The sequence below is a fragment of the Carassius carassius genome, chromosome 27 (assembly GCF_963082965.1).
Source record: "Carassius carassius chromosome 27, fCarCar2.1, whole genome shotgun sequence".
NCBI lineage: Eukaryota > Metazoa > Chordata > Actinopteri > Cypriniformes > Cyprinidae > Carassius > Carassius carassius.
Genome location: NC_081781.1, coordinates 23,564,436 through 23,592,035, shown reverse-complemented (window position 1 = coordinate 23,592,035; position 27,600 = coordinate 23,564,436). Strand labels below are relative to the sequence as shown.

The window sequence follows — 27,600 nt, the reverse complement described above, 5'->3', positions numbered from 1 at the left end:
TTTAATCAAAGATTACAAAAACAAACATTTTCTTCCTTTGGATTAAAATTATGAATTGTGCACTATAAAAGCAGGAGTGTATTTTAAGAAAGTTTCATGTCGATCTTAAGAGTTGTTCTGTGCACTCATGGCTACAGCCCTGAAGCTAATATTTGTAATCTAAAGTGCAACTGCAAGTACAGTATAATCCTATATAATCATATAATTATTCAGACAAAAATGGTGATGGATTAAAATAATAGTGGATATAAATACAGAAAAGGGGAACACGTGGATAGATGAACAATACAACTCATTGTGAATGTGAGTTTGAGTGTTAAAGAAAACAGAAAGTGAATAGACCTTAGTCAGGTGAGACATACTGAATTTTACATGGATGAAAACAAGTTCAAACAGCACAAACTTTATAAAGAACGCCCATCTTTTAACTTTAAGTACTGCAGAAGTTACTGATTCACAACCATGTTGCGTTTATAATCATTCATAACTCTTGCAAACTGTTTCATATGGAGCCCGCACATGACATGCAAGAAAAATAAATAAAACGTGTGTACAATTTAGCCAATCGAGAGAATGAATTAGTAAATCGTGCGCACCATTTATAAATCGAGGGAACAAAATAGTAAATTGTGCACATGGTTTAGCCTACTATTTTTTTCCTGCATGCCATGTGCGGAGCTCCCTTATTTCGATTCAAACTTTCAAGGAATTCTTTTTTTTTTTTTTAATAAAGAAATCTGACACTTATTTTTTTAGCTTATGTTTAGCTTTTTACTTCTGGTGATGGTATTTAGTCCTCAAAATTCATAAAAGTTGGATAATTTGTGAAGATTATCATGACAGACAAAATGTTGAGGGAACCAGCTAAGCTTCGGGTTGGCCTACAAAAATACAGCACGTCATCACTGCAGCACTCTGTTCCATCAGAAATTAAATATGGCTCTTCCCTGACTAAGGTCTTTACTAATCATTAGCAAAGTTCTCATATAAAATAATTGTTTATATATATATATATATATATATATATATATATATATATATATATATATATATATAATTACTATGAGAACTCCTGCAAAGATAATAAAGTATTCACTGAAGAAACGGTTGCATCACAAGAACTATCTATTCAAATCAAAACCAGAACAGCCTGACACTTTAGGACTTGTTGGTTTTGAAAGACCTGCATTTGTTTCTATTAACCGTTGAGTTCAGTGAAGAGCTAGCAGTTTGAGTTTTGTCTTTTCTCGAAATCCTCAAAGTGTACATCAAATAATACAGGCTTTACCCTGTTTTTATTACACACTGCTAGGTCTCCGGTCCTCAAGCAGCACCTGCTGACAGGCTGCCCTGCCCCGTCTATCACTACATTACACATATTAGACTGACAGAGGATCTGAGCAGCTGAGAAGCAGCGGTTTTTTGTTTTTTGTTTTTTCAACCCCAAGTATAACAGTGGTTGGTTTCGTAAGGCGAAAGAGATTCACATGCAATACATCCTCCAGCCCTCTAGATGGAGCTGCGGCGTTTGGAGAGTCTTTGGTAATGTGCTGGGCTGAGCAGGCGCGTGTACACCGAACTGGTGGCCGAGTGCTCCTGCAAGGCACTGCACACACAGCCGTTGGAGTGGAGGGCATCGGAGGTCTCGCTGTGCTCCATGTAGGTGTCTGAAGTGGACAGATCGTGAGAGATAATCATGGGAATCGAGTAGTGCATCTTCTCCTGGCTTTTGTACCAGAGACAAGAGCACATGGACTGGAAATGCAGCACTTCAGCGTAGACGTTACACAACCCTTTCCCAGACCCTCCTCCGTGGCCCGCAGTGGATGAAGACGGCGGGTCAGACATGCAGTGGTTGGTTGCGGCTCCGCCGCTCTGCTTGTTTCGGCACAGCAATGTGCGCTGTTCGGCATCGCGCCGTTCATCCTCGGCGTTCATGGTCATGAAACGCAGAACCACCAGGTTCAGGAAGGCGCCGATGACCGTGAGTCCTGTGAGGATGTACATGAAGCTAAACGCGACGTACTGGGGGTTTGTTTGTAACGCATTATCCTTCTGCAGGGCTACATAGTCCCCAAAACCAATGGTGGTGAGGGTTATGAAGCAGTAATAATACGCATGGAAGAAGCTCCAGTCCTCATAGCGGGAGAAAGCTGCTGCTCCTACGCACAAGGTGCTCATGCAGGATATTAAGCCAATGCACACCATGTTGGCCATCGAGACCTCGGTGTTCCGAAGGCCAAGACACTTTTTGAGACGGTGCAACAGGTACTTGACGAAGGTGTTAATGCGTTCTCCCAGACTCTGGAACATCACCAGGGTGAGGGGGATCCCCAGGAGGGCGTAGAACATGCAGAACACCTTCCCACCATCCGTGCTGGGGGCCGCATGGCCATATCCTGGAAAATATAATGGACGTAACTCGTTATTTTTAGGGTTGTCAATAATCAATCTCATAATTTGTAGAGATGCACTAGTCAACTGGCATGATCGGCAAATGGCTGTGTTTTAGTTTCATTTTGCCTGATAACTGTTCTGGAACTGTACACAAACTACACTCCAGAAATATAATTTGTGTGGTAATATTACAAAGTCTTTATACAGGACGTTAAATTAAAAAAATAATAATTCAACGCTAATTAAAAAAAGAAAACAGTTGCTCATGCTACATGTGCAGCATGTTTGTTTGTATCGTAATTAAAATGCAGTGGTTGTCGCTAAATTTAAATGGCTAGATATTTTTTGTTAGATATGGCTATTTTAGCTACTTAGAGCAAATTAACAATAAATAAATTTGCTTAAAAATAAAAAAAAACAGCAACCGGTATCATAATCGACCAGTTTGCTAGTAAAAAAATACAAATAAAAAGAACAAATAAATATTTGGGAACAGAACATGATGACTGGTGCATCAAAAACCATTTGTTTTGGTGATCTCAAACATCAACAACCTTTCTCAGAAATCACTTTAATGGCTAAGTTTGGTCCCTTCAGACATTCTGATGACTATAAGTAACTTTGCAACTACACAACAACTTACTCTCATTATTAGTGGAGTATTGGTTGATTGCTAGTTTAAAGTTAGGGTTAGGATTAGTAGAATAAGTTGTACTTGCAAAGTTACTTATAGTAGAATGTCCTTTGGTGGAATTTATACAATACAGATTCTTTCAAAGCATAAAACAATTCCACTTCCACTGTGAAGCAGCTCTTCTGTAGAAGAATCAGAGGTTACATTTTTAGTGGATTGTAGCCTTAAATGTAGTGTGTTGCTCATGAACACAATGGTGAACACAAAGGATTAAAACCTTAATACACAAGCTTAACCATCCCATTTTCATAACAATGTGCATATTAAGGCTGCAAGTACAAATATTATACTTTAACTGAAGATGCACACCATGTGACACATAAATCAAACATCAATGGATGTTGATCTAGGAACATGGTCCAAGAGTAAACCATGCTAGGCCTGAAATGTTTCTTTAAGGAATTACCAGAGTGACAAGCTCATTTAACCTGTTAGTACACAATAACTGTGACAAAATATGCTTAATCTCTAATACAAGCAAGAAATGGTACAATAGGAAAGAAAGGGAGGTTGTCCATATATATATATATTCTTAAACAGGTTAAATACTTAAAGGTCCCGTTCTTCGTGATCCCATATTTTAAACTTTAGTTAGTGTGTAATGTTGTTGTTAGAATATAAATAATATCTGTAAAATTATAAAGCTCAAAGTTCAATGCCAAGCGAGATATTTTATTTAACAGAATTTGCCTACAACGAACGACCCGTTTGGACTACATCCCTCTACTTCCTGCAGTAATCATGTCACTAAAACAGTTTTTTGACTAACCTCCGCCCACAGGAATACACAAAAAAGGGGGCGTGGTCTTGTTGCGCTCCGACGGAGAAGAAGGAAGAGCTGCGTTTGTGTTTGTCGCCATGTCGTCGAAACGCTGTTATTTTCATCACCTTTGTTTGGGCTTCCCAGGGACGCTGTACTTGGAGATTAATGGTTAGAATTTATGTTTAACTCGGTTCCTGAAAATTATAATCCAAATGTAAAACTATGTGCAGCACATTTTGCTGAGGACAGGTTCCACAATCTCAATCAGTTTAATGCCGGATTCGCACAAAGATTATTCTTGAAAGATGGAGCAGTTCCCTCTTTGTCTGGAGAAGGAGTTGTTTATGGAAGTGTATTTTAATATTTAAGTTGGTGCGTTTAACAGTTTCTGTAACTTATTACACAAAGGGCAATGCTGGTTAGCTTTGTTAACTAGATGGTAGGGCTGTGCAAAAAAATCAAATGCGATTTTCATGTGCATCTCGTCAGTAAAAAAGCTCCTGTGATTATAAGTACATCTCCAGCACATGCTCCTGCCCACTTGCTTCTCAAAACTAGCCCAATCACGTTTCCTGGAGGGCAGCGCGCACTCAGCTGCTGTCGAATCACAACACAGGAACCGCTGGCACGATCAGAACTCGTTATGTGTTTCTGAAGGAGGGACTTTATAGAACAAGGAAGTCATCAGCCCATTTTTATGACAGTGAAAACAGCAGTATACAGATAGGTGAATTGTGTGAAATACTGTGTGTTTTTACACACGAAACATGAACACATGTTATATTGCACTCTGTAAACACAATCAAAGCTTCAAAAAAGCACGAAAAATGGGACCTTTAATATATTAGTAGTTAAAGATGTTTGTGTTTTTATTTGATGGGCTGGAGTGGTTTGGATTACTTGTGTGATGCCTTTATCAGCTGTTCGGACTCTCATTCTGATGGCACCCATTCACTCTAATGGTGAAATTTTGAAACGTTTCCAAATCTGTTCAGATGAAGACACAAACTCATCTACATGGACGTTTTTTTGTGTGTGTGTGTGATCTATTGCTTTAAAGGATATGCGTGAACTTTTCGATAGGAATCCAGTGTTCACATTCGAAATCTTGTTTGCTAAAATATTAACGTTTAGGATGAAAGGGCTATGTAAATTCAACAATATCCTTACTATCCCTGCACCTGTTCATAATCTTTTCATTGAGATTGATCTTGAAGCTTGTTCATCTGTAATTGTTTTTGCATTGAACTTTGATGGAGTCCAGTTGCTCTTATTATAGAAAAAGCATGAATGATTTTTTTTAAAGCGGCTCAGTCGAGCCATCTGTACGTACAGGCTGCTGTTTAGAGCTCATTCTCATGTCTCTGCTTCTCTCCATCCATTCAGCTTACATCTCCTAAAATAACTCTGTTTTTCTGAATTATTATTATCAAATGTGCTGCAGTCTCTGCAAATCCATTCAGCAGGTGAACGCATATTATAAAGGGGCTGGGGATTAAATATTTAGAGAAGGTGTGAGAGTGCTGGGGGAAGGGATGGTGTAAAAAATTAAGGATTAAAGATGTTTACCATTGGTTAAATTACAATATAAACCATATTAAGGGACAAGTATAAGGAGTGATGAATATAAGGGACAAAATGTAATATATATGTACCTAAGTATGTGTGGTGTTTGCATGTGTTTGTTAAATGCAGATCAAAGGCTGATCTGGGATGCATCCACCTTTATTAGAATTACATCACTGCCAGCTCACCAGTCCTATGTCGAGGATTAATGATTAATAATCAGATTATCCTATGGCCTTACATCCTATTATATTTGTGTGTGTACACGTGCTGGGCCGTTGTGTTTAGTAGGCTATGTGTAACTGTAGCAGTGTTTTGGGTCAGATGTCCTGCTGCTGTCACTTTTAATCTTTAACATCTTCTTGAAAATCGAGAAGGCTAACCAGTGCTGCAGTCATGTGATTATATAATGCTATTTGGTTTTCTCTTTTATGCAAGACAGCATTTGGTTACTTGATAATAAATGTCAGATTCCCCTCTTTGATATAGTATATTACTACATTTTTTAAATAATACATATTATTTTTAGATACATTTACATAAATACGAGGCTCTTATGTTAACCAAGGCTGCATTTTTTTATTACAAAAACACAGCAAATACGGTTATATTGTGAAATATTATTATAAATTAAAATACGTTTTCTACTTTAATATATTTTGTATATATTATGTAAAAATGTATTTTGCTTCATACTTTGTCTTCCAACTTGTCTAATTCATGTTCTTTTCCTACACTGAATTTATTTTATTAAAAAATAAAGAAACCCAAGCCATGATCTTAAAGAAATCTTTCTCAGATATCAAGTAGACCATTCAAACTAGCAACAAGTGCCTTTTAAATTGCAATGGATATCAATTAGCATTATTATTATTTTAAATAATTTATATATAGTAGTATGTAGTATAATTAATATAGTTATATATATAGCATTAATATTTATGCATAACATTTTTATTGATTTTGTGTGTAGGCCAACAGTATTCAAATATTGTGCCTTCTGTGAGCTCTGTGGGACAACGGCATAATACAAACAATTTTGGATGAATATATTGATGGATTTGACTGTAGGTAAAACTAAATTAGTTGTAAAAAAAATATCTTGCCGTTTAAACACCGGATTTTGTGCATAATATCAGGAAATAATGATTTTTTTGTTAGTTTTAGGACAGGATATGCAGTGCATTGCATGCTGTAATGCTGTAATAAACTTCCTTTATTAGTGTATCTTTGCACCATGGGTGTCATAAAATGATCTATCCAGCTGGCTGGTGGACTGTAAATATGCTTTGGGTAAAGTGGCACATAAAAAAATGAGAATAATAATGCTGCAAATACAAGGCCTTAATAGCACCTTCATTGTCCTTTTGAAACATCAACTGGGACACTAGAGCTGTCAAGCTGATCAACAGATTCTCTGTGTGAAAAGTCGTCCGAAATGTGTACAGTGCAAAAAGCCACAGATTCCGACTGATGTATGACCTGCTGCTCTGCTGGCCAGGAGGCTATTTGTTTTTTCAGTTCACATTCTTTCCATTCAAAACACTCCTTCCCCGCGGAGGAGGGCAGAAGAGGTGCTCGTGTCCCGCTGTCCTGTCGCCGGACCCTGGAACTGTATTGATCCCACATCTTTCACATCAACATTCAAAAAGGTCTAGGGAGCACATTATTCTAGTGTTAGAATATACTAGTTAAGTGTAAAACAGTATTATCATTCAGCTGCATATTTCAGAATTGACTAATTGGTGGGCTGCCTTATGAAAGCTCTGTATAATTAGGTTGATTTCGGGTTCACCAAAAAATGCACTCTTGTGTTCAAAAACAGTGGTGCATAACTTGACAGAATGCAGATGGATCTACTTATTGAATTGAAGCGATTCAATTGACTGAAAGAAGTTTGAAGGCAAACCGAGTCCTACAAAATGGGCTTATGATATGTCGCCTAAACTATGTTATGCCAAAAAAATAATTTGTGTTACATATAATAATACAATACAATTTAATAAGAGGATCATTGGGGAAAAAATGCCTCTACCTAACATTTTCACGCAAAAAAAAAAACGCATAGGCTACGTAATTCACTACAGTTACCAGATGAAATCAACACTACTGGCAGTTTTCCTTTTATACAAATTATGATTACAGGGTCAGATTATTAATTAATAAACACTTATTTTCACATGGTACTTCGCACAATACCATGTTATGGCCTCATAACACTTTTACCATAGTGTATGATTTGTAAACTGATACTGTTTTTGATGTTTGGATGACATAACCAGCTCCATATGTATGGCTTAGTAAACTTGCTCATTGGCTCACCTGGTAAAGCAATGCACTTCTGAGAGCTTGAGTCCAGCAAAACATGAATTACGATAAAAGAGATCAAAGGTGGCATTTTTGCTTGAGCAAATGCGTTTTTATTTCAGTATCACTATTATTTTGGTTTAGGGTAGGCCAGTTGCGCCAGGGACTGGACATTTCATTCATTTACAATAACCAACGTAAAAACAAATTGCCAAATTCATCTCTTTTGGAGGAAATTTAACACACCACTCATTGGACAATTCACTTTGAAATTGACACGAAACATGCAAGTAAGCAACATAATATAATTTTGCATAAATGTCGCCACAGGCATGTTTTTTTCAGTTCGGCTGCATTGTAGAATTTGTATAACACATTGGCTAATAGCACATAACCAAAGTTATAAACTGAGGCTAACTGCTAATAGCTTAGCATACTGCTACTACAATGTAGTAGCCTATGCCTGTTTAGCTAGCACATTTCGAAACGCAATGCTGCATGAAATTGAGTGTGTGTAGCTACAGACATCTGAGTTCACATACTTATTTTGATATTAATAATATTAGATTAAGTATTTTCTGGCTTAACAACCAAACCAGTATTCTATTATCATGCTAATGACAGAAAAGTACAGAGGCATGCAAAAATTTGGAAACCCCTTGCAGAATCTGTGATAAAGAATTAAATAGATGATCATCTTGAACCAACCTTAACTGGAAAGTTCAGTATGAACAGACACAGCGGCAGAATTATTTCTCTACCGGTGCTAATGGAATGCAAATCCATTCTTTGCCACTAGGTGCTGCTTTTGGAGCGGGAAAAATAGCTGTTTATCTGGGAAAACTGTACACAGAGCAGCACTGCACTCACAAACACTGCTTTTTCAGGTATTACAGGCTCGTGATGAAATGAAAATGAGACAAATCGGACCGAACACCGCAGATTAGTGTCACACAAAGGAGGGGTTTGGAAGAAACAATGAGCAAATAAGATAAAATACATGCATATTAGAACCTTTCATTACCCATAATAGGGGCACTTTAAGTTAGTTCCTAAACGTAACAAATTTCTAAGAGTCAGTGACTAAAGAGGGCTAATGGTCTTTGAGCTTTTTTTTCATAATATTCAAATAAATATACATTTTAAAGAAAGCTTTCAAATCATCCTTTTAGCTATATAGAATATGTGGATGAGTCACTTGCCATAAAATCTTCCCATCTTTAAATCAATTGATCTGGTCACCATGCTAACTAACCTTGCCTGGCGACGAGAAGGAAGTAACCAAATTTCCGAGATAGTATTGATTGAACCCTTATCTGGATATTCAGGGAAACACATCTTCCTCGATATCTATGCCGGTTACAGTCCTGCTTGGTAATACAGAACAGTGGGTTGATAATTACAGAAGGAACTTCCACTGGACTAGTGGATCAGGTTAGCTGATTGTACTAAGATGATACTTCAGACTGCATATAGTAAACAATTCTTCGTTTACAGAGTGTCCTGCATTGACAATAAGGTGCTGGCAGGCCGGTTGCTTAACTGATGATTAGATTAGATTATTTGATTATTAGATTATTATTAGATTAATAGATTACTCAGTGTACACAGTAAGATGATCTATAGCAGACACATGAAACAGACCTGACCATGGATGTGTCTGATAACAGGGAGAACAGCATACTGTACATGACAATGGAAAAATTAATTAAGTTGAGTTTTTGCGAATCCTAAAATGAGGTTGAGATTTTAATGTGATTCACAATCCATTACATAATGATCCAAATTGAATCTAAGGAACCCTTGTGAAAAAGTATAGAAAAAAGAGTACTTGTTATGAAAATAATATACTGGACTTAATAGAATGGACTTATGTGTTCGTAATGTAATGTGTTCAGGTAACATAACTGCATGATAATTGCAATTTAATGCAAATGCATTCTAGTTTAAATTGATATTAATGCAGTTAATTTCACTTAAGAGTTCTTTTAACCCACTTAAATAGGATTTAAGTACATCTATGCAATTTTCATAATTACTTCTGTTGTTTCTGTTATGGTTAAAGTTTATAGCTGAATGTGCTAAGAAACAGTTTAAACTGTTAAAAACTGCAACCATGTACCTTAACATGTGCTTAAGTATGTTTGTCAACACATCAACATAAGTATAGTCCTTAAGCAAAACAAAACATTACATAACTTTATAACAGATAAAACTGTTAATTTGACATCTTTACAAATTGCACGTTGTAAAAGTGTACATAAGTGTTTTAGGAAACATGAAAGTTTCTGTTAAAGCACTTAAGTGGCCTTTCATTTTGTTAATACTATATAAGCAAGTTTTTTATGTACTTTTAAGATTTGAAGTATTCTACAAGTACTCATTCAATACAGTAAGTTGTGAGGGGTAATGTTAATATTTAAAGTCAAAGACAATATTACATTTAACGAAAACATTTTTATTATACTTTTATAGTTGAGAATGATTTTAAGAATTACAAATTATATATAATACAAAATATGTATCATAAACACATAAAGGGAAGTATATACATTGTAAGAGCTGTAACTGGTCCCTGTTCATTTACTCATAATGACCTTTCACCTTTTGTTCAACAGGCTATAAAACGCATATAGTATAAAAAGTACAAATTGAATGCAGTCTCTCAATTAATATAAGGCGATAAATAAGCAACGCTAATGTTATACAAGAATAATAAATACATTTTTAATTTAATTTTAGATTAAGTAGGCTACTGCAGGCCACACTGCAGGACAGTGCTCATGTCATGTCAACTTCATATTTTCTATTGACAGACAGATGAAAGCTGGTCACTGAACATGGTCTGATGGTCTTAGGATGAATTAAAAGACCTCATACAACCTTGTTCTGTCGGCTAAGAGTCTGATTCTTCGAGAGCCATCCAGTGTCACGGATGTAGTACACTGCCAAGCTAAACCAAATAAGGTCACAGATGTCTCAACATCTCGAGGAAGTCTGACTTTTCCTGAAGGTTGTGTAAGTTCACAAGCTATCAGTGTCACTGCTGGACAATCCAGTTTGAGCCGGCCACAGTGTTTTGGACAAAGTATGATACAAGGACGTGTTCTGGCTGGTCTTTAAGACGCTCCTTTGTTTGACCAGCAACCTAAAAATCACTGCAGCCCATTAAGTTAGTATGAGCAGATTGTAGATGATTTATTGCTGGTCCACAATGGTCGACCAACTAATGTCTTGACTGGGCCAGTTAACTGCCACTCTAGACCATCTAATGACCAATTTAGAGCAACTAACAGGCAGTCTGACCCAGCTAATGACCAGCTAGAAATAAGTTAGTATGTTACAAACACGTCTACCATCTTAAACTGGGTTTTCTAACAGGGTCGGTTATTTAAATGCTCCCAAAACGACTTACAAGGCTCGTCGAAAGAATAAATTTATTTACATTTTATTTTATTTACATACAATTTAATCCAGCGTTCCAAATAACAAAAGATGCCTACATGCGATGTGCTTTATTATTACATGCCTACCTTAAAAGTCTCAAATACGCTGATGAAATTGACATAAATACGCACACGCAGATTAGTGTAGCCTACAGCATGGGCGACCAAGAACTCATTTATGATTTATTATAATCATATTCGGACAGTCTTGTATAAGGAGCTCCATGGCAATCAAAAAGTTTCGTGAAAAACAAGTTGCCGGACTCGAGATCTGGATGTCTGACATACCTATGGTGGTGATGACCGTGATGGCGAAGTAAAAGGAGCCGGCGAACCTCCACTGGACCCCAGCCTTGTGCGGCTTCAGCTGCAGCACGACCCGCTCCAGCTCGTCGAAATTCCCTTTGCTCAGGTTGTACTTGTCCATCAGCTCTCGCTTCCGATCGTCCAGGACCTTCTTTTGGGTGATCTCCATCTTGGACTCTAAAGCGTCAAAAACAGCCGCTCCGACGAGCAGATAAGTGAAAGTGCAGGTGATTAACACGAGGGTCCTGATGTTCTGTCTCTTCATGGTCAGAGCGAATGAAGCGAGCCGCAAACTTTGAGGACTGAGGACTGTTTCATTGCGACGGGGCTCACTGAGCTGTTCCTTCAGCACCACGGGTGCACATGTGCCTGTCGAGTCAACACATCTCAGCCGTGTTTCATCCTCATAACCTCCCATTGGTACAGAACTGACCGCTCATTTACAGACGGAGCGACAATAACACGAATGTTTTAAATAGGCTGGGTTCAGCAACATCGGGAAAAGTGGGACAAATCAGATTAATCATGGCTCATAAATACATTTGCATGACATCATCATACTGGAGATGATCAAGCTTCAACAGCTAACTGACGAGTGCGTTAAAAATCCACCACCGCGTGGAAACTTTATTCTAAAACGTTTAGAGAATTGAATTCTTCGGTGACTGAATGATCAAATGCAAAAATAAATATTATTTCATCACAAGACATTTCTTAGTAATAACATGTCAGATGAAGTGAAAGTTGGTTTAGTGAAGGCAAACAGTGTTTTTGACTTGAATAAACGCAGTTAGATTAATTTTTTTTATTAAGTTAAGTTACCATTTTAAGATATTTTTTTTCAGTGAAGCTTTTAGGACTGCGAAACGATCAATCGCGATTAATTGATTCAAAATAGAAGTTTATGTTTACATTATTATTATTAGTGCTATCAAACGATTAATCGCATCCAAAATAAACGTTTTTGCATACCCTATTTGCTGTGTATGTTTATTATGTAGGATATAGCCTAAATGCACACATATACTGTACTATACAGTATATATTTTGGAAATATATGTATATGTTTATATTCATGTAATTTATATTATATAAATATAGCCTATGTAATATATAGCCTAAACATAACATATTTCTGTTAAATATAAATGTGCATATAGCCTATGTGTGTGTGTGTGTGTGTGTGTGTGTGTGTATACACACATTATAAATAAATTATTCAAGTATCTACATATACTATGCTCAAATGTCCACATCACATTATTAAATGAAATTTTGTCAAATCTACCAAAACTGTCCTACTTTTGCACAACTCACCCTTATCAAAAATAAATAAATAAATAAAATAAAAAATACAATGCTTTACAAAAAAATTCCATTGATGTTGATTAATAATTGAGCTTAATGTAATGACCCCTCTGTGTATTGTTCATTCTGATTAGATTCCCTCCGCTTCCTGAAGGATGCGGTAAGAGAGACTAAACGAAGTAGGAATGTGATACTGTCAGCTCAGATAATCAGCCTATCAGCCAGTGACAAAAGATATCACTGATATTTCACCATAATCAACTGTAAAATACAGCCATAACTGCTAAAAGGTAAAAACATGTTTTATTCATAATGTTATGGTTTATATTAACATGGCAATTCAAAAACCATTTCTTATAGTGATGCCATATATAATAATAACAGAAAGTTAAATGCAGGTAGTGATGTAGATCTGATGGCTGAATGGATCAGCCGACTTCCCTTCTTTTCCTCTTTTACCTGCAGATCGTGCTGTTGAATATCAGATCAATGATGCAGTGTACATGCGTTGACTGACCACGAGAGGGCGCAATATATCCATAACTTGCAATAAAGCAGATACATATTGAGGCCATCGTAACGAAATGCACTAGTTCATGTGGAATCTGACAGAATGCATTCAATATTATTTAAAGGCTTGAGCCTTGATGTTGCGGCATATTACACAGGCGCGTGCAAATTCCTGTAGCTGTTTTGCCTTGCAAATTACAACCAACACAATTCCAAACCAGTAAGCTATTAGCATTCACATTAGAGAGAATACCACACTTTAACGTGCAGCCTACTTCAACATGCAAACTGACATATCCAAACAAATGTTTTCCTCCCCAGATCAGTAAAAAACACTGAGACAAAGTGGTGTACATCTAAAGGATTTTTTTTGTTTGTTTGTTTTTTTGTGTGCTTTTTTTCTGAAAAGGTCCATAATGTGAGAAGAGCTTTTATAAATCAGTCAAAGATGTTATTCCAAACACGGACACGTATGATATAGCCTACATCAGATTACAAAGGTAATTTCAATGCAACCATTCTTCGCCTCAGTAGACTGGCCTTTCTCGAGGTGAAATATAATTACACCGAGGCAGGGCATGAGCTGCTGCTCATGTTACCTTTGGATGACTAGACTGCAGCTGGGCGGTCCTTTACCGCGCGAGCTACAAAGTCACTAGAGAACTAAGTTTGAAATGAGTCCCTGCTAAACAAACCTGTGCAACGCACACTGAGCGCGCGCGTGATCAATAATGGACTCAGCCAAGCGTGATGAACACATGAGCGAGCACGCCGCCAACCTTCTGGGGACACCACAGCGGTCCAAACGGACACAAAGCGCCACCAAAACAAAGTCAAGATACTTGAAAATCCTCTGTGCGGTAAGCGAAGACTCCTGGGACACTATGGGGGAAATAACATCAGGTTTCTGAAACTTGGTTAATCAAGCAACCCATGAGAGTGCTACTCATTAAACCTTTAATCTTAATTGTTTGTGTAATTATGTTACTTGTATTAATTTCAAGTAAGTTGACATACAGTATATTTCCATATAGGCCAGTGTATGATACAACTTAGTACAGTATAGCCTGCACATGGATATAATAAAGTGAGATATTTAGGCTCAAGTGACAAGAATCAAAACAAGAAGAAAAAAAAGGCAATTTTTGTATTTGTATACTTTCAGGAGAATTATATATATATATATATATAAATATATAAATATATATATATATATATATATATATATATATATATATATATATATATATATATATATATATTTATTTATTTATTTTTTATTTTTATTTTTTTTTAAATAATTTTTTCATCATCTAAGCACTGAAAATAATTGAGCTTTCTATTGATGTGTGGTTTGTTACGTTTGTACAATATTTGGTCGAGATGCAACTATTTGAAAATCTGGAATCTGTTGGTGCAAATATTGAGAAAATCACTTTTAAAATTGTCCAAATTAAGTCCATAGCAATGCATATTACATTTGATATATTTACATATCCAGATTCTTGACATAAAAGTCAAATGTATCATTTTGACCCATATAATGTATTGTTGGGTATTGCTACAAATATACTCGTGCAACAATTTTTTTCCCTGTTTTTTTTTCACCTTTCTTTGTTTTTGTAGATTCTATTTGACCATTTAGAGGCTGTTTTAGAGATTTTGCTCATATTGGCATAAAGTTTCATCAGGATTCCCACAATCAATGAAAAGCTGGAAACAAATGTGATATGCAGGCCAAGAAAAGTCATGGAAATGTGAAAAGCTTGAGAATGCCAAAAAGCAAAGCTGGGAAAAGAAGTAACTGGCTGCAATGGCGCTTCAGTGGAAATGCTGGTCATTACTTCCAGAAGCCAGCATACAGTGTCTCTGATTGTGTAATGTAGTTACAATGTCTCTTTGAGATTGAGCTAGTCGAGAACACTAATCCATTGTTTTGATGTTTCATAAACAAGTGCAAATGTGTGGCTTAATGTTGATACCTTTAGGTTAATTTCTTTCTAAACAATGTTAGTGCTCAAATACCTCCTTCACCCATTTAAAGGAATAGTTCTCCAAACAATGAAAATTCGGTCATTGTTTACTCAGCCTCAAGTTCTTGTGAACCTGTGTGAGTTTCTCTCTTCTGCTGAGCACAATAGGAACCAGATACTATTTGGTTACCCACATTCTTCAAAATATATTTTAATTTGTGGTCAACAGCTTGAGGGTGAGTAATGATGACAGAACTTTTTATTTTTGGGTGAACTGTCACTTTAAGCAAATAGACTCAGTCACCAGCAGGCACAAATATTAATCATTATTTAGAAAAATCATCTAAGAGGAAAACTGTTTTCAAAATGCTAAAAAGAAAACATCCGATTTTGATTTAGTATGACGTTCTAAATTCAACAAAGCTACATGCTAGCGTCTGATCTCATATTTCAGCAGCCCTTTCTTTAAACTCAACAATTCACTTTAAAGCTTAGAGGGAATGAAAAGTGTATGTACCATTCCCGCTGGTTCAATAGTCAGTGTTTTTAAAGATACAGCACCACTAAAAAGTTATTTATGTATTTATTTATAAAACCTTTATTCAGCCTGGACACATTAAATCAACCAAAAGTGACAATAAAGTCTCAAAATGTCTCAAAAGATTTCTATTTCATAGAAGTGCTGTTTCGATTTTGAAGTTTCTGTTCTTCAAATGTCATGGTTTCCACCAAAATATTAAGAAGTTTCCAACATTAAAATAAGAAATATTTCTTGAGCAGTAAAGCTGCATATTAGAATGATTCCTGAAGGATCATCTGACACTGTAGACTGGAGGAATGATGCTGAAAATTCAGCTTTGCCATCACAGGAATTTTAATATATATATTATGTTATTGGAGTTGCTTCAACCTTCGGAAGTGAAAAACAAACCGCGGCAACAGTGTTAAAGTAGCCCAGTTCTGCGGGAAAACCACGAACTTGACAACACTGCTGTAGTGTACAGTGTTTGTCCACAGGAAGTGAACTTTTGACCTTGATGTTTATAGTGAAATGCCAGTATTGAACTACAAGGCTAGTTTCTGCTTAGAATTATTCTAAGCAGGATGAATTTAGCAACATCTATGTCAAAGAAATGCTTATTATTACAGTATTTAATAAAGTCCAAGCTAATTATATTAATGCAAATGATATATGCTTTAATAAATCTTGTAACCACAGTTTTTGCCCTCTTGTTTATTTAATTTTCTCTCTCTCTCTCTCTCTCTCTCTCTCTCTCTCTATAGGTCCTTCTGCTTGGCTTGTTGGCTTTAATTCTCACAGTAGTATTTATACTCAAACTCCGCTGCAGTGATAAAGGTATCCACCTTTTTTATACTTTTTTTTTTCTGGTCATGGTTTTAACATATGATTACATGCTTATTATTTTGTGTTTTCCAGTTACTAACAGCTGTAGAAACCGCTGCTTGTCCAAAAGTCGTGATTCTAACGCTGAGTGCCACTGTGACGCTGCGTGTGTGAATGAAGGCACCTGCTGTGTGGACTATGAGGAAGTGTGTGTGGAACCAGGTAAGTGACATTTCATGCATCCTGTTTGACCAATTCTGTTCAGATTAAATGTGGAGTCTCTGGCTTCATAACTGCACACAGTACATCGCTTTTGACGTCAGTGTGCTTCTTAATGCTGATAAAGCTGAAATAAAATAAGAAACAGTCATGTACTTTCTCATGTCTTTCTCATGTCCCAGTAAGGTAGTAAGGACATCACTAAAATAGTCCATGTGCCATCAGTGGTTCAACAGTAAATTTATGAAGCTACGAGGATACTTTGTGTGTGCAAAGAAAACAAAAATAACAGTTTCTTCTCTTCTGTGCCAGTTTTCACCACATATTCATGAGAGTATCACGATGCATATGTGTGGTACTATTTTAATAATGTCCTTACTTCCTTTTTGGTCCTTGAACATGTCAGTTGTGTTGTTGTCTATGCAGGATCAGAAAACTCTCGGATCATCAAAAATCACCAATTTTTCTTCCCCCAAAGATCAACAAAGGTCTTACAGGTTTGGAACAACATGAGTGATTGATGACATAATTTAGATTTCTGGATGAACTATCCTCTTTAATATTAGGCGTGAACTCTCCTTTGGGTCATGGTAAAATCATGCTGTTTTGTGTTTCGGTAGCCTGGCAAACCAGCTGTGTTTGGCAATGTGTCTGAGATAGAAAAAGCAAAGGAAAATGAAGTTATATTTATAGGATGTGTGCAGACACTGACCATTTATTCAGGGGTGTAACAGCCCAGAAAAGGCCTGCAAACATTGGAAACAAGAATGTCTGTTTAAAGCATCAACACCCACCTGTTGAAATCCCCTCAGTGAAGTGTTAGAGCTCTATTGTTAGGGTTGAAAGTCCCTCCCTGTAGTTTTTTTCCCCTGGTGTTTTGAATCGGCCAACACAGTAGCCGAATGTTCCTCCCTGTGGCGCCTGCCCTGTGCGCTGCATGTGTGGGATGGCTGGATATTGCTTTGGTGAACTGCATGTAAAGGATCAGTGACTTTGGGTCTGCTGAGACCGACTCTTTTCTTGTCTCACCGTCTCCACCTGTCTCATTTTTTCACATGTATAATATTTTAGAACCTAACTGCTGGTAATAATGCTGTAGCTGTTTGAATCATAAACACAAAACCCACAAACCCACATTCAGAATGTGTTTTTTTGTTGCTTTATCTAACATCTTTGTCCTAGAATGTCTAGATGGGCACTTCAGCTGACTGGAAACACACATCTACATCACCTTTATCTTTTTGAAAGATATGATTATATGACTAACCAACAAGCTTAATGCTCTGGTGTCATCTCTGTCCTCGCTGTGTTCCAGGTCAGCGCTGGACGTGTTCTAAATTCCGCTGCGGTGAGGAGCGTCTGCTGAACCGCCTCTGCTCCTGTTCTGAAGACTGTGTGAAAGTGGGTGACTGCTGCTTAAACTACAAGAACATATGTAAAGGTACAACACATGCTTTGCTCTGCATTCCATTCCCATCGAGTAGCTACACAACGTGCTACCTGTCATTTACGTTGTATAAATGTAAATGAAGACATTTTGGGTTGATACAATCTCATAAGGGCCATAAAGCCGGTTAGGTTTTTGTTTTAGCTTTGAACAGACATGAATCTGTTTCACTGAAAGGCTCATAAGCGTCTGTGAAGTTGTGATGGATCTGAAGGATTTGTCTTTGAAGTTTTTTAGGCCTGGACTTCATCTCTCCTCAGCAGGAGCATATCTACATGGTGTTTTCATTGCTGGTTGTTTTTCCTTTATTATTTTCACAAATGTTCTTCTGATTATGTCAGGTCACGTTTCGGGTGTGTTTGGACAGAATAAAGTCCAAGTAGTTATATAGTATACATGTTTACTCCAATAAATAGGTTTATTTTTGGGTGAACTATGGCTTTAAGTTCTACTCAAGTAGGTCAAAAACAACAAAACACTATAAATTGCATTTAAGTATTTTACATTAATTATGTTACATTACATTATATAAACCAACTTAAAAATGCTACTATAGAAAATAAGCATTGGTAAAATTTTACTCTTGACTTAAAACCTTCGGTTAATGAAATACAGCTCTTGTGACAACTTTATGTATGACAACTAGCTCTGATGTCCACATTTTCTAAGCAGGATATTTGTGTGAGAGCAAAAGAAAGAAAAGGTGTCGCTGTAGTTGAAAGCACTGCATCTGCTCTTCGAATCCTCTGAAAACACAAGTTGTTCACATATGATGCGAGTTACACACAGAAGGGGTTTAAGATTCCACATGTTGGCTGTTAACTCATAATTCTAAAAGCTGTCTGTCTTCAGTGACTATTATGTACACAATCATAGCAATGTTTGTACTTGTAATCGCATTAGTGGCTGACAGCTAATTATTATCACTTGAAAAAAAAGCAGCCTGGACTGTGTCAGTTGTTTTTTTATCATTAGAAGACCATGATGTAGTTCCTGTATTTTTTTCCAGTATTTTGCCTTTATCTCAGATTGATTAAGTTTGAATGCATGTCTGGTTTTAAGGCCACAATATACTTCAAACGAAACTCGTTTTCGTTCTTCGTTTGGGGGCAAAAAGAAGTTCGAAATGGCTGAGGGATGGTATACTGTTTCTGAGCTCTCCAACACCCCCGCACTGCTGGAGGCAGGGTGTAGATTAATGCAAACATGTGTCACGATGCTCGCGCTTCTCCCCTAAACAGAACAACGATGAAATGAAGAAGTGTAGACGAAAGAATAATGATTAGCAGCAGTTCAGAGTCAAGTATCATGTTTGCAATACAAAAGAACCATAACATTTCCGTAATCCGAGCTTTATGGAAAGTGATTCACACTTCCTCATAGGCTGGAAACTTTAGCATGATGTGGAAAAAAAAATATTGGAGACAGTTTGTTACTTTTATTTTATTAGTGTTCATTTATTTCATTAAACTGGATAAACTGTTTTTATATTTCATGTGGTGTCATGATTTACTTTTGATTAAAACAAAGGTTTATTATTGTATCCTTGTTTGACATTTCATTTATTGTATACCCTTTAAATTATTTAAATTAATATTGAAAGAAAAACAATAGCAGCAGTGTGGTGTAACATGTATTTGAAACGCATGTATTTTTATATATTTACTCTTTCCTTGCATTCTTTTCATGGCTTTGAGAAACCTGTCTCGAATATTTCTCTACATCACTTTTTGCATAACTCCAGGTCGTCGACACAAAGCTTCGTTGCAATTTCTTTCTAGGAATTAAATGCTTTCTCTGGATCTTCCTCTGGAAGTCTTTCTGCGAGCGATCGTACAGGTGCGGATATATTTGTGGCAGCTCAGCTATGATGTTGTTCTATGCTTGCACCTCTGTAGAATGAGAAACAAACCTGGGGAAAAGATTGCACATCAAAGAAGGTGGCATTTCAGAGCACACCCATCAACAGCGTAACCTTCACAGACCAATGGCTCAAGCTCAAAGGTGTTTAGGAGCCAAAACGAATTCCCCCAGGAAGTTTGCTTTGGTCAGCTGTTTCGAACTGCCGAAACGTACTCCAAACTAATTTAATTTTGGCCTGATTTTGTTCGAAATGATGTAATTTCAGCTCATTCTTCGATTTAGTTTGAAGTATACCAGGGCCTTTATTGTCTTACCAAGGCCAACATGTTCACCCTCTACTGCGTTTGAAAACTGAACTGTTCCTCATCACGCTTTCATTTCTCTTTCTCACTTCTAACTCAATGGAGACTTTAGAAAATTAATCACTGAAAGAACAAATACACCAGGCCAGAGTTTCAAGTTACTATTAATACTATTACCTTTCTCTTCCTTCTTTTCTTCACAGGTGAAAAACCTTGGCTGAAAGAGGACTGTGAAGACATCAGGACTCCTCAGTGTCCTGTTGGGTAACAGACTTATGTTTATAAATGAGATGGCTCTGTATCAAGATCTCAATCAGGTTAATATCATTAACGCAAAGGTTAGAAGTTAGCACCTCCATATACAGAGTTCTGGCATGAAACTCTGGATGGTGCAGTCCGATAGGTCTAACTCAATCTGACCTAGTGACATCATTATCACATGGTGCAGCGGACTGGTTCTCTCTTGTATCGGTAGCCAATAAGCTCGCTGTTCAGCATTCAAACATATGAGTAGTACTTGCCGTAGCAGTTACAGCTCGCTTCAGAAACCCTCCACCTTCCCCAGCTCCACCTGTATAGTTCTGCTACGAGGTGATTTATGTATTCTATATGGGGTTATTTCATGTATGTTATATTTGCAGCAGCAATATTTCTTACATGCTCACAACAGCATTTTGTGGATGGATTGGCAGTAGAGAGTCTCAGTACTTGCTCTGCCACAGCAACAGCAGAAGCGTATCAGAACTATTCTGCCAAGACCAGATACATTAACAATGTAATGTACATTACCATGCCAATCCCTCCGAGAGTTGACATGGCAGAACTACAGTTAATGAGGCTTTATAGGCACATTGTGTGTGTGTTGCCAGTACCAACTCTTGGAATAAGTGGCCTAAAAATAGTGTTCATTTTATATCATAACACTTCTTTGTTGTAAATTGTCAGCATCCTTACACTTTCTGGGTCTTTTTCGGGTTAAAAAGAGCTTTTAAATCACATGTGGACTTAGACTTTTAAGTGGCACTGTATATAAATGCACCTACAGTATTTAGATGCACAGAGAGAAGTTTAGGCGTGTTTGTGTTTATGTCTGACTCTGGGTAAATGGACTGTGTGGTCAGTGTTGTTTTTCCATTAGCTATAATAAACATACTCTGAAGTACATTTTGCTTTAACCCTAATGGTACTCGCTGGCATGAACACAAATAGACAACTTAATGAGCCATGTGCTTTAACTTTAAAACCATTTTTGCTACCATTACATCTCATCAGAAAAAGCTAAAACATTATGGGAAGCCATTCACCTATACTGAAAATAATTTGAAAAAATATAAAAGTAATATTCAGGAAAATTGTACATTCAATACACTTTTTTATTTTATAACTTGTGTGTGTATATACTATATATATATATATATATATATATATATATATATATATATATATATATATGAAATTGAATTATCTTACAGTGGGGTAATGTCTCTTTAAAGACATTTTTTTTTCATTTTGAAGGAAATGGTGAAGGATGTTTGATGGGTCTTTTAGAAGATGTGTGAATGCTAATGTAACTTTACAGTGTTGCCATCATACAGTCAGATATCAACATTAAGACAAATTATATTGAAGGGATAATGCGCCTTTTGTAATATTTTGGCACTTAAAGTCTGTTAACCAGTTAAAAGCTGTATGACCAAAATGCAAAATACGAATATATTTTCATAACATCAAAAGTTTGCTTATTAGGAGTCTCAAGTCTCTGAAGTAATGCATGTTTGTCCCTGTTATTCTGGTTGTTGTAGACATGCATCAACATCTGTGTTCTCTGGGTGAAACCCTGCTCAAGTTTCCTATTGCTATTTTTACCCATGGGTACTTCAACTGAAAAAGGAGGGCTACTTTATTCCATGGCATGTAAAGCATGTCTAAAAACGTCGTCTTTTCTGTAGGTTTGCTAAACCGCCGCTGCTTCTGGTGTCTCTGGATGGATTCAGGGCCGGATACATGGAGGCCTACAGCAGCCTGCTTCCTGTCATCAACAAACTCAGTATGTCAGAGTCTGATCCTGACTCTAGAATTATGTCTGTCATATCTGTTAGGGCCATCTGATGAACATTTTTAATTGACTTAAAATGACTTAACATTTGTCAGTCTGATAAATTAGTAAGTCGAATTCATCTTGTAAGAGGACTGTTGTATTAAAACCAACTGAAGCATCTATCAATTATAATACTCACTGGTCTAAACCAGTGGTTCTGAACTCTTTGTCACTCCAAGGCCGCCCATCGTCCACAATATTCCAGTATTCCCCACATGTAGACTAATAGGTTTCTTCTTCATCCATATTAAAACAAGTAATAATAATTCATAAATAAGTATAATTAAGATTAAAATAATTATGTTTAAAACAAATTTATAGTAATTTTCTAGTCGTTCATGATTTACTGGATAAAGATTAAGGATAAGTACTTTAAAAAATATTGTTTATGTATAAATTTTGCCTGATAAAATATTGTAGAGTTTGACATAACTAGAAAATGTAACTATTAAAACTATTAAGTTATGCATCACTGTTGAAATCCCCATTGCATTTAAGAGCTTATTAATTTGCATTACTTTTCCAGGTCTAGAAGTCATATTTGTAAAATTAGGCTACTTCATATATCCAGTTTTTCCAAGACTTTCCTATTTATTTATTTTTAGTTGTTTTGTCTTATTTAAAAAACAAACAAATAATAATTCATCCTGAATCCCCTTTGGAAGGTTTCTTAGATTGGCCTTGGCCCCTGGTTGTGAACTACTGGTATAAATGAATGTAAAATAATTAATTTATGGTTAATCTCATCTTGTTTCTTCAGGGAAATGTGGGACCTCTACCCCGTATATGAGACCTGCTTATCCCACCAAGACTTTCCCAAATCATTACACCATAGTAACGGTAAGTGACAGGCAGAAATTAAGCAACAATTGCTCTTAAAGAACTACATACAGTATACATTTCATAATGTAATGGTGGTTATCATTTTTGCTTGCTTTAGTAACAAGACAGTTTTTATGTGTTTGATTTGAATCACTAACTGTTTACACCAGTGAAGAAAAGACTGGCAGTTTCATCAGATGTTAATTTTGGACCTTCCAGTTTATTTTTTTGAACCTCAGTAGTTGTTAGATGTGCCACCCCTGTTTTGCACGTCCTATATTAAAAGAAAAGTTACTAAGTCAATTACTCTTAGTTCCAATGGTTGCTTTACAGACTGTACAGGTTCATTTGCTTTGTTCCTGTTTTATAATGAGTGAAATAATGCTTTCATAAAATGTTTTTCGTTTGCAGGGTTTGTATCCAGAATCACATGGAATTGTGGACAATAAGATGTATGATGTCACTCGCAATGCCTCTTTCAGTTTGAAATCTGATGAGAAATTCAACCCTGCATGGTACCAGGGCGAACCAGTGAGTATTCAACACATATGCAATCTTCTAGATTTGTGATGATCTGTTTAATAAAGATTAGAGAATTTTCTTGTGAAACCTTTAAACTCAGTTTACATCCCCTCAGTTTGAATGTATTTATTTATTTAGAAAGGTCTGGATAAGGAACTTAACTGATAACCAATTTGTTAGGATTTAGTGGGTGAATGTTAAAATAATTAACAATGATTAATTACTATCATACTCTAATGGAAATAGAGTCATTACCGTTAACAGTTACCTACTGCACATGACATTAAAATAATTCACAACAAGATAAAAGCACTCCTTGTCGGAGTTCCCAACATTTTATCATTTTGGTTTGTTTTTCTCATGGGTTGCTTCTTAAGAGCAAATAGTACAGCCAAATTAAGTCTTCAGTTCATTATGTTCATGCAAATAGATATTGGTCCAGAGCATGGGATGCTGGTGTTTCCAGAAGGCTTCTTACTAACAAGGTTTCCTTGATCAATCGGATAAACCATGCTGGTTGACTGTCATTTCTAGCAGTCAGACCAGCATTAGCCAACTTAAACCAACTTGGAAATTCATGAACGCTGGAAGTCTTTGTTAACCCAATAAAAAATATACAGAAATGTCACAGTCGGTCTTGGACTGTGACATTATAGTTTTTTAAGACCAGCATTAGCCAACCTAAACCAACCTGGAAATTCATGAATGCATCCAGAAATGCAAAATATGTTTTTTTCCCTTCATAGTTCTTCAGTAAAACCCTTTCAGATTCCCAGTTGATGAGTCTCACATAGGCACTGTTTGAAGAGTCCTTATGTTCCTTTGGGTCACGCTCTTCTGGTCAAGGGTCAGAAATATCTGGTACCCAATGGAGCATCTCCTGCTTTTGGTGATGTTTCATCATGTACTCATCTGAACTGCCAGAATTCAGAGTGTTGGAGTGGAACATTCTTCAAGTTCATGTGATAGACTCCTTCCAGATTTCTTGCTGTATCAGGGTGGAACGAAAGGAACGTCACACCCATCTACTGGCAGCACCCTTAGCGTGTTTCTCTTTAGAGTTCGCCAAGATAGCTGTTTGGGGTTAACGCAGATGTTTAACTCAATTGATGCAATCCATTTAAAGCATACGTGGTTTAAAACTTACAAGTGATTACTAAGCCCCTTAGTTGGCAAAACTTACCATATGGTGGTGACCTTACCATCTGTTTCAGACTTGGAAACTTCTGTGCATGTAAACAGATGTTGTCCCCACCCCAATATGAGATGCTGGTATCTCTAGCAGGCTTGTTAACTATCTTGAACTAACAAGGTTTCCTTGATCAACCAGCTTCATCAGAAAGACCATGCTGATTGACCAATGATCATCATTTCTACCAGTCATTTACATTTATATTTATTCATTTAGCAGACACTTTTATCCAAAGCAATTTCAAATCCCTTCAGATTCCTGTTTAATGACGCATCCTTGAGCCTCATGTAGGCACTGCTTGAAGAGGACTGATGAGGTGTTTCTGTGGTGGGCAGTTGAAATTGTGACAATCCAAGGGTTTCTGAAGTTCCTCAATCTCCTCACTGGGAACACGGGTTCCTTCTGAGCCATGCGGTTTTGCTTTGCCCCGTCCATGGTGCTGAAATGATGCAGCGGAAAACTTTTAGTGGGAGATACTGGGATTTGCTTTTGAAAAGAGGAAGCTGTTGGCATTTGAGAGTCAAACTAATGGTGATTTAAACATGTTAGACATTCACATTCAGTGGTAGCTGTGTTACATTGAAGACTAGGTTAGGATCCATCCTATTGGCTTGTACAGTAATTACAGAGACGGGCTTTGTGGTTTCTGACTTTAGGCGTGCATGCTTGAATTTTTAGAGCTTCTTCATGACCATATGTACTTTGCTATAGTAGTGACCATTTTAGTTTCTAATTTTGTCCTTACAAATGAACTGTGATTGAATGAAACAGGATTGCCAGTATAATGAACAAAAACTCAAAACATTATATCTTCATTGCTTGAAATAAAATACATATACATATATATCACTGTCTTTGTATTGAGGCTCTCTCTCTTATCTTGCATTTTTGCAGATGCTTGTTTGCTTTTATAATTTTTAATGGTGTCTTTTGCCAGCACTTTCATTCAGTTGTTCCTGTGATTGTCTTTAGGTTTGGCTCACAGCCATGAAAAACAAACTAAAAACAGCTACTTTCTTCTGGCCTGGATCCGATGTGAAAGTCAATGGACATTTCCCAGATTACTGGGTGAAGTATGACAGGTGGATATTTACAATACCTGCTTTTTTTTAGTTTAAACCGTTATTAACTGGATTTTAGGGTTGATTTAAGGTTTGTGGGGACTGACTAAAATTCACATCTAAAGTTAGCTATTAAGAGCAACACTTCAAATTACACTAAATACAAAAGTTTGCCTCAGAGTTTGAAGCAGGTTACAATAGTAATGTCTCTGAATATGGGCTTTTACTGAATTCAGTAGAAGATATAAGGGATTTTAGAAACAGATATCAACAATTCTGAGTTGAATTTTGAGCCAACAAACTAGTTAAAATAGATGATATAATTTTTCTTTCTTTAGGAACATCCCCTTTGAAAAGAGGGTGGCACAAATCTTTGAATGGTTGCATTTACCTGAAGGAAAAAGGTAATGCTTTTTTAAAATATATATATATTTTTTTATTTTTTTTTTAAGTACTGTTTTGGTTTGATTTTGCCTACACTGTAAAAATCGTAACTTGTGATTGTTAAGGTAAAGAGCTATTTCTACCGTATTTAGCTCATAAAAATGTGTAAATTAATGTATTCAGGTTGATTAACGTATGTCAAATACTGTTTTGACTTGAATACCGTAAATTAGATTATATGTTTTTTTGTATTTAAAGTATATTCTCTCTGTTTTAGGCCAGACTTTTACACCTTATACTTCGAAGAGCCTGATTCTGCAGGTCATCGACATGGACCAATGAGTAGCCAGGTAAACTGAAGACAAACCACATGTGGAAATAACTGACAAACTTCAATCTCAGTTTAGTTTGGGGGCAAATATCTGATTTAAAATATTTTTTAGTTGAAGTTTTTTTTTTTGGGGGGGGGGGGTGTTAGCTCTTAAACTGTTCATAATCAGTAGGAATTCCCCTGCTTTGGATTGTACTGATGAAATGTTTGTATTCCAAATCATGACAGATTTTTCATTGCAGGTCATTGAGGCTTTACTGAATGTCGACAGGTTTCTTGGGATGTTGATGGAGGCTCTCAAGGAAAGACAGTTGCATAGATGTGTCAACCTGGTTCTGGTCTCTGACCACGGTGAGTACTGTGTGTCTTTCCTTTACACTTTAATTTGAACATGAGGACAAATCTGAGCTTAAACGTATTGGCAACAGCTACTGTATTGTTGTATTTGCATCTCCACATAAGGGCTTCACTTCATCAAACATAAACACTTTTCATGCACAAATTTGTGTGTATGCATGCTTAGTGAATGAGACCCATTGTTTTTAAGGCAGCTTTACAGAAATTAATGATTGTTTATGTGTATAATATCTTCATGCTTTTTATAACATAGTTTACATTTTGCAACGATGCAAGCATTTCAAACAGTTGATATGTGCTGTATAGTTCATATTGCCCTACAGTATACTATACACTATCAGTATACTGTATGTATGTGGATAAAATTATACAGTATACCCAATTTAA

General features: G+C 36.5%; 2 protein-coding genes across 2 annotated transcripts in view; one reads left to right on the top strand and one right to left on the bottom strand.

Moving 5' to 3' along the window:
* Positions 1-739: 739 nt before the first annotated feature.
* On the bottom strand, positions 740-11,981 carry kcnk3a (potassium channel, subfamily K, member 3a). Its single transcript, XM_059513191.1, has 2 exons — positions 11,462-11,981; positions 740-2,399 (listed from the first exon to the last, which is right to left on the bottom strand). Exons 1-2 carry the CDS (start codon positions 11,895-11,897, stop codon positions 1,510-1,512), a joined length of 1,326 nt encoding a protein of 441 aa, XP_059369174.1. The 5' UTR covers positions 11,898-11,981; the 3' UTR covers positions 740-1,509.
* A 1,843-nt stretch (positions 11,982-13,824) lies between these two features.
* The window catches only part of LOC132107047 (ectonucleotide pyrophosphatase/phosphodiesterase family member 1-like), a 37,550-nt gene continuing 23,774 nt past the window's right edge, over positions 13,825-27,600 (top strand). The window contains exons 1-12 of the mRNA XM_059513189.1: positions 13,825-14,157; positions 16,555-16,627; positions 16,709-16,837; positions 18,150-18,275; positions 20,650-20,710; positions 22,396-22,493; positions 23,305-23,384; positions 23,778-23,897; positions 26,053-26,162; positions 26,480-26,545; positions 26,803-26,875; positions 27,099-27,207. Coding sequence (XP_059369172.1) covers positions 14,029-14,157; positions 16,555-16,627; positions 16,709-16,837; positions 18,150-18,275; positions 20,650-20,710; positions 22,396-22,493; positions 23,305-23,384; positions 23,778-23,897; positions 26,053-26,162; positions 26,480-26,545; positions 26,803-26,875; positions 27,099-27,207 — 1,174 coding nt within the window. The 5' untranslated portion in view covers positions 13,825-14,028. The remainder of the gene's footprint in view (positions 14,158-16,554; positions 16,628-16,708; positions 16,838-18,149; positions 18,276-20,649; positions 20,711-22,395; positions 22,494-23,304; positions 23,385-23,777; positions 23,898-26,052; positions 26,163-26,479; positions 26,546-26,802; positions 26,876-27,098; positions 27,208-27,600) is intronic.